Raw genomic sequence first — 19155 nt, forward strand, 5'->3', positions numbered from 1 at the left:
TATACAAAAGTTCCCAAAGAATAAAAATAAAAATGATATAAAAATGTCATATGGAAAAAAAAGGAAGGAAGGAGGAAAGAAACAGTCAAATTTATATATTTACCCCAGTGACATCTGCCCAGTGTCATCACTCTTTAGATTTTCCCATCAGCCTGAGAACATGTGATAAACAAGACAGTGATTCGTAGTCTTTTTTTTCACCACAAGGCGTTAAACAAGGGGCAGCAAGGGGAATCTCCTTGGGTCAGTGTCTGTGTGGCGACATTCATAGGTGGATTGGTGACTCAAAAGTGTCCAGAGGAATGAGTGTGTGTGTGTGTGTGTCTTGCACTGTGAAGGACCGCCTCTCCAGTGATTGCGAGCTCTGGACCCACTGCCGCCCTGAACTGGATAAGGGTTACAGATAATGAATGAATGAATGACTGTCTGCTGGGTTCACATTAGTAGGTGGATCACATGACCCTTTCTTACTGTTTAATTACCATGTGTCATGACCAGGTGCCACATCCTCCTCTTAGAATTAATGCTAAGTGATGCATGATGCACTGCTTATACCTAATAGTTGGCTGTAAATCAGCTTTTTGAAATATTAAACCTTTAACATCAAATGACATCGACGTGTGCACGGTTCTGCGGTTCTGATTCTCTTGCTCCTACGCGTTCCACTTTTAGGCAAGGCAAGTTCATTTAGAAAGCACTGTTCAAACACAAAAGCAATTCAAAGTGCTTTACAGAGTCAAAGAGGAACAGTAAAAGGGGTTTAAATGAAGAGCAAGAATAAAAAACATAAAAGGAGTCAAATAAATCACAATTAAAATAGATTCAAACAATTAAAATGACACAATAAAAGAAAGAAAAAAAAAACACTACAGTGCTGTTCCACAAGAACGCTTTAACTCTTGATTTAAAAGTGTTTAAAGGGCTCTTCTAATGTTCTCAGTCGACTGGTTCAGTTCAACACCACTTCTCCGTGTTTAGTTTTGACCTGAGGTAGGACTGAGGGACTAGTTCCTAAAGATGTGAGAGCTCTCGGCTCATATCTCTGCAGCAGATCTGATAAATACTCCGGTCCTACACCATGAAGACATTTATAACCAGTAACACCACCTTAAAAATCATTGTTATGTAGCTGTAACTGCTATTACAAGTGACTCCTCAGTTTTAGAACTCAGTAAGTTTAGTCCAGAAAATGTAGTAGTTATTAGATGATCACAGAGGGGATCGTTGGAGAGTGATTAACTTCATATTAATTCTATATTGTATTCGGATTGTTTAGGTCTTCTGTGAACTCTTTCAGAGTCGTTTGTCTCTTCTCTGCCTGTGTATCATTGGTTTATAACCCTGCTGCTTGTTTATGGAACAGTCCAGAGAGATAACAATTTCTAAACATCTCTGTAAAGTTTTCCATCTCTACTTCCAAATAAAACATCCTTCCTCTGTCTAATTCTCAACAACAACTCAACAGTTCTGTAACAGACTGGTCTCCAGTGTAAGGATTAAGAACGGTGGGGTGATCTCTGGCTCAGAGTGAGACTCCGGTGGCCGTCTCTGCGTGGGTTCCCTCCGGGTGACTGTCTGTCTGGACGGAACACTGCTGGTTAAACAGAATTTTAGCACTTTTCCATTCACAGTCCAATTTACACTTTTGTTTTCCATCATTAGGTTGTTTTTGTTATTCTTTATAAAAAGATTAGTAAATAACTTTATTCAGCACTGTGTCAATATTGTATCATAATCATGTTAGTGTGTTCTCCAGAATGACATAGGGAGGGCGAGGTAGTCCAGGAGGGGAGTGGCTATGAAAGAAGCCTAAAAGATAAACAGCAGCAAAAGAAAATGTAGGCACCTCACGTCTTTAATTTCAACGCGGGATAAACCCTTCTCCTGCAAGGTCTCGGAGATGATTTCTCGACTGGGAGCTAATGTGTACTGGGTTGCGTTGTTGATATTCACCTTCATCTTCCTCAGCATCCCGTGCGAGGGTAAGTTGCAAGAGTCCTGTTTGAGTGCAGTTTACTGAGGGGCTGTTGGTCAGTGCGCGGTGGTATGTTCCACTACAACACTCTGGGCTGGTGTGTTGTGTAACCAATGCTGGACTTTTTAAAAGCAATTTCTGTCTGTCGCAGACGTCGGAATGAAATCAGTGCATTCTTTAGAGATTTCCAGCGCCTGCTGTGAGTTTAAACACCTGCGGAGGACGCGTGTTCAGGGCACGCGCAAACGAGAACGAAGACCTCGCTGGAGAACTGAGTTCTACATTTAATACCTGACTCACTGAGGTCTAGCTTTAGACACAGAGCCACCGGGTCAGAGAAAAGTTCGGTAAAGTTCGGCTGATATTCGATATTCAGCGGGTATTCGGGTCTCGTCCTGCTCTCGCTCAGAAACTACGTCCTAAAATCTGTGACATTTAACAAACGATTCCTTTGTTAGTCAAAAATACCGTATTGTCCATGCCGTAAGGGACCGTCAGCAAAGTGCGGATACATTTTTAAAAACGTACAACAGGCGCATAGAGAAGACAATAGTGTCTCTGTGCACTGCAGGTGATTTTTTTTATTCGTATGTGATGTGGACGTCTCACTGCTATCAATGGAGGTGTATTTGACCAAACTAAATATTGTAGAATATTGAATGTCTCACAGTAGCAATTTGTAACTTAAAAAAAATAATAATTAAAATATAACCAAGTTATATTTTACCAAAGTAAATGTTGTAGTATTTTGGTCGGATGTGTCTCTGTACATCATGGACATGTCTGACAATTTATTAAAAAAAAATAAACATTAAAATTGAACTGAGTTAGAGCTGGACAATAATTCAATATCAATATATACACATCACAATATCAAATGTTTCAATAACAATGATATGATTTTTATACACATTTTTAATACACATTTACAGCATCTGTCACTGACCGGCGTTCGTTACGGGGCACTGTTCACTCAGTTTTAAAGGAACACTGTGTATTATTTTAGCCTAAAAATTACTATTATTGATCAAAATCAAAATCATTGTGATGTTTTGCTGAGCTGTAATTGGGAGAACAGAGCCTCTGTTGTCACTACTGTGGGCTCAGCACTACAGAAACTGCACTATGTAAATGTGTGAAGGAGGGTAGGAAACCACCCCCCTTCCCGTTGATTTCAGTACATTCATTCATTCATTCATTCATTATCTGTAACCGCTTATCCAATTCAGGGTCGCGGTGGGTCTGTCAAAATGAATTACACTAGGGGAGCCATATGAGAAAAAAAAAAAAAATTACCTGGTGTTCCTTTAAAGTTTGTTTAAATATATGAATATTGACAAAGACAAGAGGTCGTTTTTTGATGATGTCATGTTGCGTTTAGTTCTAGGCAGTTTTTCTGTTTTTTTTTGTTCATATTGATATCAGAATTATTATTAGTATTGACTGAAATTAAGAGAAATATATTGTGATATAAATATTGTCCGTATCGTCCAGCTCTAAACTGAAGCAGAGTTTATGAAGTAAAATGTGTGGTATAGTGTCGGGTGTGTCTCCGTGGACCACAGCTTTTTAAAGTTCACAGCAGGAGTTTACGTACTATATAAAGACCTCACGGAAACGTCTGAGTCCTAGTTCATCCACAAGTTTCAGTTAACTCTTGAAGAACAGGTTCTCAGCAGCTCAAGTGGTGTTTTTTCTGCATGAATATACAGGTAGAACATTCCAAAATACTGAATCCTTAATGATCCGCCACAGCACTTTCACCTCCTCCTTGTTTCTCAATTCTCTCAGCTCCACTGACCACACAGGAGCACTTTGTAGTTCTACAGTTACAGGCTATAGGCCACCTGTTGCTCTGCATACTGTGTTAGCTCTCCTCTCACCCTGTTCCTCAGCGCTCAGGACCCCCACAGAGCAGGTGTGATGTGGTGGTGGATCATTCTCAGCGCTGCAGTGACACTGACGTGGTGGTGGTGTGTTAGTGTGTGTTGTGCTGGTGTAGAGTGGATCAGACACAGCAGTGACTGCTGGAGTTTTTAAACCCTGTGTCCACTCTCTGTCCACTCTGTGAGACACTCCTCCCTCGTTGGTCCACCTTGTAGATGTAGAGTCAGAGACAGTAGCTCATCTGTCGCTGCACAGTGTGTTGTGATGCTGTCGACTGGAGGTCTTTGGTTGGTGGACTATTAACTGTTTATAGCTGAAGCAGCACTGCTGTGTCTGATCTATTCTAACTTGCACAACACAGTGTCTCTGCGGCACTGAGATCTATGCCCCACCCAAATTATATCTGCTCTGTGGAGGTCCTGAGCATGAAAGAACAGGGTGAACAGGGACAAATAAAATAAGCAGAGCAACAGAGTGCTCCTGTATGATCAGTGGAGCTGTGAGGATGGACAGTCGAAGCTGAAACAAGGAAAAACATCTTAATAAACACCCTCTGAGCTGCACAGGCATGACCCTCTGAGCATGACTTTTTTTTTATTTCCGCCTAAAACCACATTACCACGCTGTAGTTAGGTCATTTTGCCACATGGAAGCAGCACTGAGGAGAACCTGAACCCAGAGGTGAACCTAGCAACTTGAGCATCTTTGTTGTATCAAAGAAAACTGCCTCATCTCTGGTTTGGACATGTTTTGACTTTAGTGAAGACGACACAGAGCGTAAAGTAATCAAATGTAAACGCACCAGTCACAATCAGACTGTCAAGCTCTCAGCAACATTAGAAAACTTTAAAGCCCCTGAGAACCCATTTTGAAATGTAGTGTTTTTTGAATAAATTCTAAACTTGGATTTTGTGTGAAACGTTCATCAAAGTTGAAATAAATAAAACAAAACAGAAATATGATAAATCTCTCTTCAAAATTGACCAAAATATCTCTGAAAATAGCATGGGCATGGTCCAGTACTAATGACCGTGTGACTGGACAACCCTCCATCACTGGACTACAGAATGCTCTTCACGTTACCATGGAAACACAGCCTCAACACAGAGCATTTGCAGGATTTTTACTTTGAACTGCGGTTGCCATTTTACACAAAATAGCATGACACAATAAACTGGCGCAGGCGAGTAGAACTGGCCTTATACAGCTGTTCATGTTCGAACCTATAGACTTCTTTTGTGTTTTCTGTGTCTGTGGTGTGGTTTCGTTTGATTATTTACATTATATATATATATATATATATATATATATCTGTATATAAACTGGATACAGACTGGATACCTTCTAGAGTGTATCTGCTACACTGCCGACTGAGTGTGGCTGTTATCCCCTTTGTTACTCTGCTCTACACGCCGGTTCAGTACGGCTGATATCTCTATTGATACGCCATTAAACACGCAGACGAATCCATTCATGCTTGTTCTGTATTGTTTTGTGTTCTGCTTGCTCTATTTATGTCTCTCACTTCCATACCCCATAGCTTGGTGAATAGCTAGCTCATTTACTAATGGCTCCTAAGCCTTAGCTCACCAGTCTCTTCGACTCAGAGAGGGGGCGTGGCTATGGTAGCCCTTTGATTGGTCAGGGTAATACTGACTTAAGCGTTAACCCAGTTTTACTACTGCCCATTCTACATCAAGAGGAGAGCAGTATTGGTTATTTCTGAGGAGAGATTTATCATAGTTCTGTTTTGTGTTTTTTATTTAAACTTCGTTTCACATAACACACAAGTTAAAATTGTACAAAAAAAACCCCCACAATATTTCAAAATGGGTTCTTTAATGGGCTTTAATACTGGAGCATATTTACAATACAAGCCTCATCAGTGAATTATGAGGCAAACAACGAAACAAAATAATAATTTGTTAATCATAATTGAGGTAAAACATTTAATTAATTGATTTGCAGCCATATTGCTCAGCACTAGTGTGTGTGTGTGTGTATGTGCATGCGTGTGTGTGTGAGTTTTCTAGCTAGATGGTAGAACTGTTATCCAGTCTGGATGTGAGAGCCTGAATGCTTCAGATCCTTTTCCCAGATGGTAGGAGTGTAAAGTGTGTGTGTGTGAGGGTGTATGTGATCAGATGAACCTTTTTTTAAAGGTTATAAAACAATCCACCTGTGAATTATCACAGGTTAAATATACGATTGGTAAAAAATGATCAATCAGTTTGCTCTATACTTTGCCTATAGTTCCCTGCAGTGGTGAAAGGTCATTTTTCAATGACCACAGAGGAGTACAACCCAACTTCTTAGCCTTGCTTGAGAAGAGTGGTTTTTAGTGTGGAGTGAAACTAAAAGCTCTGGTCTTGTGTTCCAATGTGTATCCTGGATTAATGCTCTAAAAATAAACCACCTTTTGAATTATCAGGATTCAAATACCAGATTCCTTTCCATACTTGTGCTTGTTAATACACAGGAAAAGAAGACTTCCACTTGCCTTACCACACACCGCCCTGGAGACCTGCGAGTCCAACTTGCCAAGTCTGTGCCACAAACTATGGCAGTCTGAAACGGATGTACTTTGTATTCAGGTGTACTCATATTTCAGAACAGGACCAGAGCTGAAATAATAGTAGTGTCTCTGTCACAGCTCCAGGGTCCTGCGGTTTTGGGTTGGAGCCTTGCTTCGGTTGACTGTCTGTGAGGAGTGTGGTGAGTTCTCCCTGTGTCTGTGTGGGTTTCCTCCGGGTGACTGTCTGTGAGGAGTGTGGTGAGTTCTCCCTGTGTCTGTGTGGGTTTCCTCCGGGTGACTGTCTGTGAGGAGTGTGGTGTGTTCTCTCTGTGTCTGCGTGGGTTTCCTCCGGGTGACTGTCTGTGAGGAGTGTAGTGTGTGCTCCCTGTGTCTGCGTGGGTTTCCTCTGGGTCACTGTCTGTGAGGAGTGTGGTGTGTTCTCCCTGTGTCTGTGTGGGTTTCCTCCGGGTGACTGTCTGTGAGGAGTGTGGTGTGTTCTCTCTGTGTCTGTGTGGGTTTCCTCCGGGTGACTGTCTGTGAGGAGTGTGGTGTGTTCTTCCTGTGTCTGCGTGGGTTTCCTCCGGGTGACTGTCTGTGAGGAGTGTGGTGTGTTCTCCCTGTGTCTGCGTGGGTTTCCTCCGGGTGACTGTCTGTGAGGAGTGAGGTGTGTTCTTCCTGTGTCTGCGTGGGTTTCCTTCGGGTGACTGTCTGTGAGGAGTGTGGTGTGTTCTCCCTGTGTCTGCGTGGGTTTCCTCTGGGTCACTGTCTGTGAGGAGTGTGGTGTGTTCTCCCTGTGTCTGTGTGGGTTTCCTCCGGGTGACTGTCTGTGAGGAGTGTGGTGTGTTCTCTCTGTGTCTGCGTGGGTTTCCTCTAGGTGACTGTCTGTGAGGAGTGAGGTGTGTTCTTCCTGTGTCTGCGTGGGTTTCCTCCGGGTGACTGTCTGTGAGGAGTGAGGTGTGTTCTTCCTGTGTCTGCGTGGGTTTCCTCCGGGTGACTGTCTGTGAAGAGTGTGGTGTGTTCTCTCTGTGTCTGTGTGGGTTTCCTCCGGGTGCTCCTCCAGCAGTCCAAAAACACACGTTGGTAGGTGGATTGGAGACTCTAAAATGTCCATAGGTGTGAGTGTGTGAGTGAATGTGTGTGTGTGTCGCTCTGTGAAGTACTGGCACCCCTCCACAGTGTGTTCCCACCTTGCGCCCAGTGATTCCGGGTGTGCTCTGGACACACTTCCGCCCTGAACTGGATAAGGGTTACAGACAATGAATAAATGAATGTCCTTTGTCAGTCACTGGTAGTAAATAACTCATCAGTATGACACAAATTATGTTGTAGCTTAATTAATCAGCTTGGCAGCTTCTTGAGTTAAAAACGCATGTAGTTAAGCAAAGTTTCTCAATTGGAAGGAATCAGAATTACTGGATTTATCTCCTTTGCACTGTAGGACTTTTGGAGAGGGCATCTTTTTTGGCTTTGGGGCCAACTAAGAGTATTTCTGTCTTATTCTCATTTAATTTAGGAACCTTTTTTGCTCATCCATTGATACATTGCACATAGGCAGGTATTCAGGGAGCAGAGAGCATGTATGTGATGTGTTTAGCTGGGTATCATCTGCATAACTATGAAAATGAATGTTGCATTGTCTGATTATATTCCCCAGTGGTAGCATTATATAATCAGAAAAGCAGTGGACCAAGACAGCTTGTTTGTGCAACACAATGAATGGGATATGTTGTAATTTTTTGAGACTGAATAAAATTGTCTCTCAGTAATGTATGTTCGAAAGCAGTTAAAGACACATCCAGATAAACCAGCCCAGGTTTGTAATCCATTGATGAAAATTGTGTGATCAATAGGGTCAAAGGCCACACTCAAATCTAGAGAAATCAAAACTGAGACCTTGTTTGCAGCAGCACTAAGATCATTCACTACTGTGATTCAATTTAAAACCTGACTGGAATTTCTCTAAGATACTAGCTGATCAAAAACTACCTTTTCTAGTATCTTACTCATTAAAGGTAAGTTTGATATAGGCCTGTAATTACTGAGCACTATAGTCTAGATTCAGCTTCTTAATAGGGGTTTGAGGACAGCAGTTATAAAAGCGATAGGAAATATACCAGTGTCAAGAGCTGCATTAGTTAAGGAGAGAAGCAGAGACACTATTAAGAATGTTTTTTAAAAATTGAGTGGGGACAGGGTAAAGAAAGCAAATTGATGGTTTGCTCTCACTTATTATCTTGCATAGTTCTTCCTCGGAGTTAATAATAAAACTGCTCAGTGTTGCTGGCTTATTGTAGAGCAGATCACATGCACATTCTTCATACTTTGAGGATCACTCTAAGTGGATTGGACTGGAGCAGGATTTAATAACCAATTTATGGTTGAAAACAGGAATCTGGGGTTAGTGCAGTTCTCTGTAAGAATATTTGAAAAAAAATGTCCTTGCACTGCAGAATTTTATTATAGGTGGAATTACGCTATTAAAAAGTCCTGTGACAGACGGCACACTGTAAGGGTGTTTTCCTGCCTGTGCTTTGTGATTTTGGGTAGGTACTGTGACTGTAGAATACTGTGACTGTAGCTAATCTACAACATATAAAATGTGAGACAGAGATTCTATGGGAAAGTGCACAAGTTGCTAAGTTAATAATTAATGATGTTATTACAGCCTCTAGGCTTGATTTTATACTTTTAATTGCAATTCACTGAGAAAATTGTTTTCAGGCAAATCACTAGCTTTCTGTCCATTAAAAGCAGCCTAGAGAAATTCCAGTCTGGGTTTCGAGCTAATCACAGCACTGAGACTGCTCTAATTAAGGTCATTAAGGACATTTGCCAGAGTGGAAAATTACTCTTCTACCACTTCTTGACTTCAGTGCTACCTTTGATACCACTGACCATAATATTCTTATATATAGACTCACAAATTGGGTTAGACTCTCAGGAACAGTCCTAAAATGGTTTGTTTCATACCTGCAAGGCAGGAACTACTTTGTAGAAATAGAAAATAATATTTCTGAGAACTTGCCAGTGACCTGTGGTGTCCCCCAGGGTTCTATTCTTGGTCCACTGCTATTTAATTTATACATGCTTCCGCTTGGCCAGATTCTACAGGATTATGGGCTGTTCCTGTCACAGCTGTGCAGATGATACTCAGGTTTACGTGGTCCTGTCCCCAAACGACTCATCGTGTAAGTCCTTTGAACATATTATTAACTGGATGGGACACAATTTTCTGCAGCTGAATAAGGAACAGCAAAGATTGGCTGCGTCTCTGGACTCGAGCCCTCAGATCTAAAGAACCGGCTTAAAACCTTGGTGCAGTAATGGACTCAGATCAGTTTTAGTCTCATGTTAAAGCAGTTACCAGATCAGCATTTTATCATCAGATCATCAGTAAGAGTGATCAGTGACTAAACCAGAGCTGGAGAAACTGATCCGTCCTTTATTTCTAGCATTGATTACTGTCTCTGATTCAGCTGATTCTCACTCGGAGCCAAAGACCACCCACCGTTCTTAATCCTCACACTGGAGACCAGTCTGTTACAGAGTAGACTTTAAGGTGTTACTGGTTATAAATGTCTTCATGGTGTAGGACCTGAGTATTTATCAGATCTGCTGCAGAGATATGAGCCGAGAGCTCTCACATCTTTAGGAAATAGTCCCTTAGTCCTGCCTCAGGTCAAAACTAAACGTGGAGAGGCAGTGTTTAGCTCCAGCGCCGCTCTTAAATGGAAGCAGCCGACTGAGAACATTAGAAGAGCCCCAACTTTAGAAACTTCTGCACTTTTTATTCTGTAATGGCACTTTTCTAGGTCTTTTCTTTTATTGTATCATTTTAATTTTTTAAATCATTTTAATCATGTTTTCTTTTACTTTGTTTATGTGTTTTCTTTTATTGCTCTTTTTAAAATTGTTTTCAATTACTTTTATTATTGAAAAAAGTGCAATTAAAGCACTTTTAATTGCCCTTGTGTATGAACGGTGCTCTATAAATAAACCTGCCTTGCCTTGGCATCAGACCTGCTGTGACCCTGAACAGGAAAAAGTGGCTACAGATGAATACATTTCTTTCAGATAACTGTGAAGGATATAATTCATCTCGCCATATTCTCAAAGGTCTTGCTGTATTTTATCAGCTCTTGTGGCTAGGTGGAGAATCCTTACGAATATTTTACACACTCAGGTGCTACCACTATTTTAGCTGCAATATTAAACATGTAGTATATAACTTAATGTATTTCTTAATGTAAAGTGGGAAGGCACAAAGAAATTGCAGGATGGGTGTGCAGCAAGTCAAATGAATGAAATATATAATGCCACTTTTTATATTATCCCCTGGAGGGGGAGCCAGACCTTCACAGGGCGACACACACTCACACATTCACTCACACACTCACACCTATGGACGCTTTTGAGTCTCCAATCCACCTACCAACATGTGTTTTTGGAGCGTGGGAGAAAACTGGAGCACCCGGAGGAAACCCACACAGACACAGAGAGAACACACTACACTCCTCACAGACAGTCACCCGGAGGAAACCCACACAGACACAGAGAGAACACTCCACACTCCTCACAGACAGTCACCCGGAGGAAACCCACGCAGACACAGAGAGAACACACCACACTTCTCACAGACAGTCACCCGGAGGAAACCCACGCAGACACAGGGAGAACACACTACACTCCTCACAGACAGTCACCTGGAGGAAACCCACGCAGACACAGAGAGAACACTCCACACTCCTCACAGACAGTCACCCGGAGGAAACCCACGCAGACACAGAGAGAACACACCACACTTCTCACAGACAGTCACCCGGAGGAAACCCACGCAGACACAGAGAGAACACACCACACTTCTCACAGACAGTCACCCGGAGGAAACCCACGCAGACACAGGGAGAACACACCACACTTCTCACAGACAGTCACCCGGAGGAAACCCACTCTTTAAACCTGAGGAACCCTGCATCTTCACGGACACTGCTCCTTCCACCGGGTTTGATGACTGCGATGGTGGTCGCTGGTTCGCATCTCTTTGGCCCCAGATCTTGACTCCTCTCAATTGATGCTGGTGACTCAGTTGTGTTACCCAGTCTTTACCCCATTACACTCGCTGCCATTATTTGGGGGCATGAATCAGTCAGTTGTGCCAACATCATTCATTCAGATAATGAGGTGCTTGTTAACATAATAAATAAAGAACATTTAGAGTAACTCACTCATTCTCTGCCAAGTCTGGTAGACATACACCACTTCATTTTAAAGGCTTCGCATAGCTGACTCTCTCTTGTTTTGGATTTCAGAGATTTAGAGAATTAGCCCAACCCTCAGACACTCATCTTATGCCAATGCCTGCATTTTCACTGTCCAATTAAAAACACTTATCTCCCAAAATAGTAACTTTATAGGAGAAAGAAAAATCTTCTTAACTTTCATTCATTCAATGTCTGTAACCCTTATCCAGTTCAGGGCGGCAGTGGGTCCAGAGCCAACCTGTAATCACTGGGCACAAGGAGGGAACACACCCTGGAGGGGGCACCAGTCCTTCACAGGGTGACACACACACTCACACACTCACACCTACGGACACTTTTGAGTGTCCAATCCACCTACCAACGTGTGTTTTGGGAGCGTGGGAGGAAACCGGAGCACCCGGAGGAAACCCACTCAGACACAGGGAGAACACACCACACTCCTCACAGACAGTCACCCAGAGGAAACCCACGCAGACACAGGGAGAACACACCACACTCCTCACAGACAGTCACCTGGAGCAGGACTCGAACCCACAACCTCCAGGACCCTGGAGCTGTGACAGAGACACCATCTGCTGCATTCAGATTAATTTTGGAGCATTTCAATTGTTCATTCATCATTAAATGTGCACGAGATGTGAAGGACCACCACTGTGTTCAATCACATAGAAAACTAAAAATCGACAAAAATGGAGAATATATTCAGACATTCCGTTTTCATCCTCTCTCCACCATTTTTCAGCCATCTCACAAAAAAGACCCTGTGCTTCAGGCTGTAGCACCCAGCTCTCTCTCAACGTGCTGTTAAGCCTTCAGACGTTTCCATCAACTTCAAAACAACACGTTTTCATACTTCAGCTTCCAAACCTCCACCTCATTCTTTACCTTTGCCAACACACAGAAACCTTTCCCACAAGCTTATTCAAGTTCTCCACACCCTTCTTCCAGATACTATCAGGTCACCCTCCTTCCCAGTCTTCAACCTCGTCACCAGCCTCTCACTTCATACATCTTAGTATGTTGTCTCTCCACCCTCTGGATATAATTCCCCGCTATCAAACTCAAAGCCACGATCCTCCTCAAATTCTTTGGCTTCCTGCACTGCTCAGAATTCTTTGCGGTGTCTTGAACCTATAATCCTTCACACCACACCAGACTTGCAGATCTCCAAACGTGCTCCACAGTTTCTCCAAAATGGGGGGAGATGGGGGATGTTGATGTTGTATTTGAATCTGAATCTGAATTAAAAAAAAATAATTGAAATTTAAAAATAGAATTTTAGAGTTTTTTAGCATTTGGGACCGAATGTAATATGATTGTCTTTCTGATCTGAGGTTCACTGGTGGGTCTTGTACTCTCATATCCCTTGGAGGTTAATGAACCCTGCACTGACTATTATGGGATATGTGGGTGGATGATCAATGATCAATTCCAAAGAAGTTTCTACAAATCAAGGAAAGCTGCCTTCAATATTTATCGTGTGATTTGTTTCGAAAATATGATGTATTTTTACAGTTAAATTATTAATGTAAGTCAAATAAATGTATTTATAGATCAAATGTAAAGCAATAATGTAAAAATGTCTATGGAACAGTTTGTTAATCCATTAGATGTTCTGTATTATCTGTAAACCTCATATGAAGAATTTTTTCAATACCATAATGTAATCTACACATGTAGGTAAATACAACACGTCCATATGCTGATTATGGTATATGAGATATGATATGAAGGATAGGTTGTGTGTGTGTGTGTGTGTGTGTGTGTGTGTATGAAAGAGAGAGAGAGAGAGAGAGAGAGAGAGAGAGAGAGAGAGATCATTATATATTTTCTGGTATGAACATGCGTCTGGTGCTGGAGAGTTGTTTTTTTTTTTTTTTAGTTAGTTAGCTTTCTAGTAACCATAAGCCAGACTGAGATTGCATACATTCTCTTCCTCATGTCTGTTGCCTGCCTGTTGCTGTGCTCTTTTTCCTGGCGTTTGAACCGCTTTTTTTGCAGGTTGACTTTTACCATTTTGCCAAGAACCCGCTAACTCCCTCCTCTCTGCTTTCCTTTCCCCCGTCTCCATGGTTTTGCCATGATGCAGCTCCTTCGCCTATGTACCCTGTCCAACACCTTGGCCTTGTCTCTCCTACAGGACGTGGCTTTACACGTGGCTTTGTATAAACCAAGCTCTGTTAATGCCTCTAAGCCTCTTAATGTCCGGCCTCTAAGTCACAGTCCATCACAGCCCATTCAGCATTAGGTTTTGTTCCGTACAGGTCCACCTCCTTTTTTGGGCAATTTCAAGATGGTGGAAAATAGCCCCAGCTTCCTCTCATAAACTCTCATGTTAAGTCTCTTTTTTTGAGCTTCAGAGCCTTCAGTTCATTCTCAGTGGGTTCCGGGAGCTTGCCCCAACGTAGTTTAGTCATTTACAAGGTGTGGCGTGTTCCAAATGGCCCCCTACTCTATTCCCCACATTGCTCACTATGTAGTGAAGTATATAGTGAATAGGGTACTGATTAATTTTGGGTACAACCCTGTATGGATGCCGGATCAGCCAGAGCCATGCTGAGAGAGCAGCTAGCGATTTGGTAAATACAACTCCCGTAAACTTTACAATACTCTTTATTCTGGAAGTTCTGCTCCTAAAATAAAATATCTGAAGAGTGAAAAATGTATAGAATTGTATATAAGTCGTGATAAAGCTGGTCTCTCTTCAAAATGTCTGTGAGGGCGTCTCAATGGCAGTTTATTTGTTAATGACCACAGCTGATTGTTGATTCCTTGTAGAGGCAAAGTAACTTTATTAAAGAAGACCTTTATAATGAACTCCTGGATAAAGCTCTCCACAAACACTGTACAGTAAGAGAAACCTTTATGAATCTAGTGGTTACTGGTGGTATTTCTACATGAAGTGACCACAGAAAATAAACTCTTCAACATTAGAGGACGCTGTTAAGTTAGATTCCTATTTAATTTGTACAGTGCAATGTGCCAGTTGTCTAGATTGGCCAGTTCTTAATTTGTCCAGTGAACAAGTCTCCTTAGCAGTTATCACAACAATTGCCCCCCTCTGAGAGGTAGGATAACATACAGGGGTTGGACAATGAAACTGAAACACCTGTCATTGTAGTGTGGGAGGTTTCATGGCTAAATTGGAGCAGCCTGGTGCCAATCTTCATTAACTCCACACTGCACCAGTAAGACCATGTGCATCCAATGGTTCAAACACTGTGTCCTGAAGGCGGTGCCGTGTATCAGGACGACAATGCACCAACACACACAGCGAGACTGGTGAAAGATTGGTTTGATGAACATGAAAGTGAAGTTGAACATCTCCCATGGCCTGCACAGTCACCAGATCTAAATATTATTGAGCCACTTTGGGGTGTTTTGGAGGAGCGAGTCAGGAAACGTTTTCCTCCACCAGCATCACGTAGAGACCTGGCCACTATCCTGCAAGAAGAATGGCTTCAAATCCCTCTGACCACTGTGCAGGACTTGTGTATGTCATTCCCAAGACCAACTGACGCTGTATCGGCCGCAAAAGGAGGCCCTACACCACACTAATAAATTACTGTGGTCTAAAACCAGGTGTTTCACGTTCATTGTAAAACCCCTGTAGTATTGTAGTATAACATAGTATACGTCCTGGAGATGAAATAAACACAAATTTAAAATCCACAATTATTATATAAAATGACACAGTTATTGTTAGACACTGGCGCCTTTCTGTCTCAGACACCCAATGCTACTTCTCTGCTTATCAGCCATATGTTTGACTACCACCCGAGGTCAACCTCTCCCACTCCCTTTCTTCCCTCTCTCTTTCTCTCCCTGTCCCTCTCTACGTGTGGGAAAAGCTCATTGCTCGATCATGCGAGAGCATCCTAATCCTTACTAACCTTGCTTCTCTTTTTTTCATAGACCCTTAGACTAAACACTAGAAGCTGCCTCCCCCAATCCATCCCCTCACCCCTTTCCCAATAGCTTGTTTCATGTAATGATTTCTGACACCTGCAAAAAGGAAAAAACAAAGGATATTTCACACATGTAAATTGTTAGGCTCAAAATCCCCTTCTGTAGAATACATCGGTTTTGGTTTAATAAAAGTGTGACTGTGTGTGTTTGGATGAAATGTCGCTGTCTTTTAAAGATTCAGCTGCCCACTTAAAAGCAAATTGCACAAAGGTTTTAAAATATTCAGCCACTAACGTGAACACTTGTACAGTGACTGATTTATAGAGGCATGAGTAACGCCCACATCTACCTATTGATGGTCAATGCAAATAACCTCATGAACATTTAATTATGGGCTTCTCCGTTCATTTTTGCTTAAAGTAGTGGAGACAATGGAGGACCAAAAAACAAAAAAGAGAAACTTATGGAGACTGTGCAGTAGAGGTTATTGTTTCAGAGGTTGAGGTGAGATCAAAAGTGTTGAGTGGTGACTCAGTCGTGGCAAACAAACACAAGTTATTTCAGTGAGAACATGACTGCAGAAGTAAACAGTGTTAAATCGGCTCATTCAACTAAAAATCTACACGATCTCTGAATGTTGTTGTGTTATTTGTGAGTGAGCTGGGTTTTAGTGAAGCCAAAATAAGCTCACTTATGACACAGTGCACCAGCCTCGCATCTATTTATATATAAACCTGTGATTCTGTGCCTGTTAAAGCTTTTAGGCTTTAAGTTATCTGCTGATAACTATTTCCAGCCCATAACAAATCACTGTCTATTTTTTATGGAGTTTAATTTATTATAATAATAAATGCAATAAATTCATATGGCACTTTTCAAAACAGAGTTTAAAAGCACTTTGCAAATGAAATTATTACAGTGTGTCATGCCCTTGTCCTGTGGTGTCTGTTTTCCCCACCATGTGCTCTCTTAGCACATGGCTCTGTTTGTTGTTGTTCATGTCTCCGCCCTTGTCCCACCTTTGTTCCTCCTCCTCGTCAGTGTTATTTGTAATCCTGCCCTCTCGTTAGCTGTCCCAGGTGTTTCTTATCTGTGGTGTGCATTTAAGTTCCCTTGTCTCTGTGTGTGTTAGTTGAACATTCCACATTTGTCTTGTCTGTTTGTCTTGTCTCTCTCTGGTCTGTTTGTCTTGTCTCTCTCTGGTCTGTTTGTCTTGTCTCTTCCTGGTCTGTTTGTCTTGTCTCTTCCTGGTCTGTTTGTCTTGTCTCTCCCTGGTCTGTTTGTCTTGTCTCTCTCTGGTCTGTTTGTCTTGTCTCTCTCTGGTCTGTTTGTCTTGTCTCTTCCTGGTCTGTTTGTCTTGTCTCTCCCTGGTCTGTTTGTCTTGTCTCTCTCTGGTCTGTTTGTCTTGTCTCTCTCTGGTCTGTTTGTCTTGTCTCTTCCTGGTCTGTTTGTCTCTGTCTCTCCCTGGTCTGTTTGTCTTGTCTCTCCCTGGTCTGTTTGTCTTGTCTCTCCCTGGTCTGTTTGTCTTGTCTCTCCTTGGTCTGTTTGTCTTGTCTCTCCTGTGCTTGGTGTACTTTTGTAGTTTCTGTCTGTCTAGTTCCCTCTGTTTAGGTTTAGTCTGTATCTGTGTCTTTCGTCTAGGTCTCTGTTTAAGTCTTTCTGTCCAAGTCTCCCTTTCTAGGTCTTTCTTTGTCTAAGTATGCTGTTGTCTCATCCAAGTCTTTGTTTTGTTATCTTTTGTTTAAATAAATGTCTGTGTTATTAGCAAGTGCGTCCGCCTCCCATCAGTCCGCGCGTTCCTGACACAGTGAGATAAAAACAATATCTGAATAAAATACAGAGTGAAATAAACCAAGTGAGAGGTAAACAATACAAATAAAGCAGAATGAGATACAGCAAGCAAAAAAACTTTATTTTTTTTAAACATTCTGCATTTTTTTAACATTATTTTAAACAAGTGAGTATTAATCTTCTGTAATTTTTTCATATTTGTTTTTATTATCTTTATGCGAGGATGGTTTGCACATTTACTTGCAATTCTCTATTTTGCCACATGAGTCACTATTTTGTCACTAATTTGCGCTCTATCTGCAAAGTTTCATGGATACACATGGGTCAAACCTTTCTTAAATATATGCTCATTTTTACGCAGAGTATTTCTTTATAAATTACAGTTTCTACTTGAGATGTTATGTGCGCACATTTCAGACCTGTTTGTGTGATACGCACCCTTTATAAATGAGGCCCTGGGTGTCACAGTATCTACAGATCAGTTGTCTAGTCATGTTATTTAAAATCTAAATCCACCTGTGACTACCTGCTTTTATAAACAGCAGCAATGGTAAAAATAAATGGATGGGAACACCTAGGGCTGATTATGCTTAAAAACGCCTGGTTTGTATTTCTCAGTGAACAGATGTTTAACTCAGACACGGAATCTCTCAAACATCTGGTACTATGTGGTCTCTCCCCAACTGTTATTTTTTAATCATGAACAAAACAATAGGAAGGAAACAAAGCTCTCCAAAGGTTTATTTTCCCCAAAAATCTGGTTTCTTTCACCAACACAATGAGCAGATTTTACCAGCAAACTTTAGAAAGGAGAGTTTCAACCCAAAATACTTTGAACACTTAATATACATCAGATACATCAGATCAGCCGGGTTCAAAAACAGCTTCTTCTCGTATGCAGTAAGGCTGCTGAACTCTAGATAGATGCTGCTTAATTTCAAATACTCCATACCTGGGAGCTACAGTGCAATACACCCTCTTGCATTTTTATTTACTTATTTAAATATGTATTCAACTGTTGAGATAAATACGTTTACATATGAGTGATACTTTGCACTACATTTTTTTTTTTTTTTCTTATAATTCTCCTTGATCTACTATGAGCCAAAGCAGCGTACTTTCGTTTTAATGTGTACTGTACATTGTAAATTTGAATCAGTCAGTAATCATTGAGGAATTGTTGACTAATAGACAACGGTTGACCACTGAAATGTTTACTGTGTTTTGTCAGTACAAGCCTGTAACGTCTCCAGAATAGCTGCTTTCGGATCATTCTCGGTCAGTGGACGTTAACAAAAGGTCTTGTATTCCATTTGATCTCGGTGCCCTTTTTCAGAGTCTGCTCTGTTCACTCCTTTCACTCTGTTGGATTTAACTGTAGTGAGAATCAGTAACAGGAAAAAAAAGCCCTTCAAAACGTCTGATTTCGCTTTTATGTGCTGTATATCTTACTCCAAACCCCCGCTTTCTGTTTGTACTGTACTTCCCCCCATTTGTTGGGAACACATTCATTACAACAACAATACAATAAAAACAGAGTACACAAAAACAAAGCCATGAACATAACAATGACTAAAACATAATTACTACACTCTCAGAGGTAAAAAGGTACAACAGTGGTTTTAAGGTCCAGTTGTGTTCCTAAAGGTACTTTAAATAACCTTCTCCAGAAGGAGAGGCGAATATAAGTCCTGGAGATGAAGTGTGGCGTATGAAATCAGCACAACTCTATCACAAATCTATAGCTGTAATAGAATAAGGTACAGTTCTGTTCCCTTATTAATGGTAATGAATATATATCTACTCTTGTGGGTACC

General features: G+C 41.4%; 1 protein-coding gene across 1 annotated transcript in view; it reads left to right on the forward strand.

Moving 5' to 3' along the window:
* Positions 1-1836: 1836 nt before the first annotated feature.
* The window catches only part of LOC136705968 (CD276 antigen), a 49544-nt gene continuing 32225 nt past the window's right edge, over positions 1837-19155 (forward strand). The window contains exon 1 of the mRNA XM_066679827.1: positions 1837-1982. Coding sequence (XP_066535924.1) covers positions 1901-1982 — 82 coding nt within the window. The 5' untranslated portion in view covers positions 1837-1900. The remainder of the gene's footprint in view (positions 1983-19155) is intronic.

The sequence above is a fragment of the Hoplias malabaricus genome, chromosome 8, assembly GCF_029633855.1.
Source record: "Hoplias malabaricus isolate fHopMal1 chromosome 8, fHopMal1.hap1, whole genome shotgun sequence".
NCBI lineage: Eukaryota > Metazoa > Chordata > Actinopteri > Characiformes > Erythrinidae > Hoplias > Hoplias malabaricus.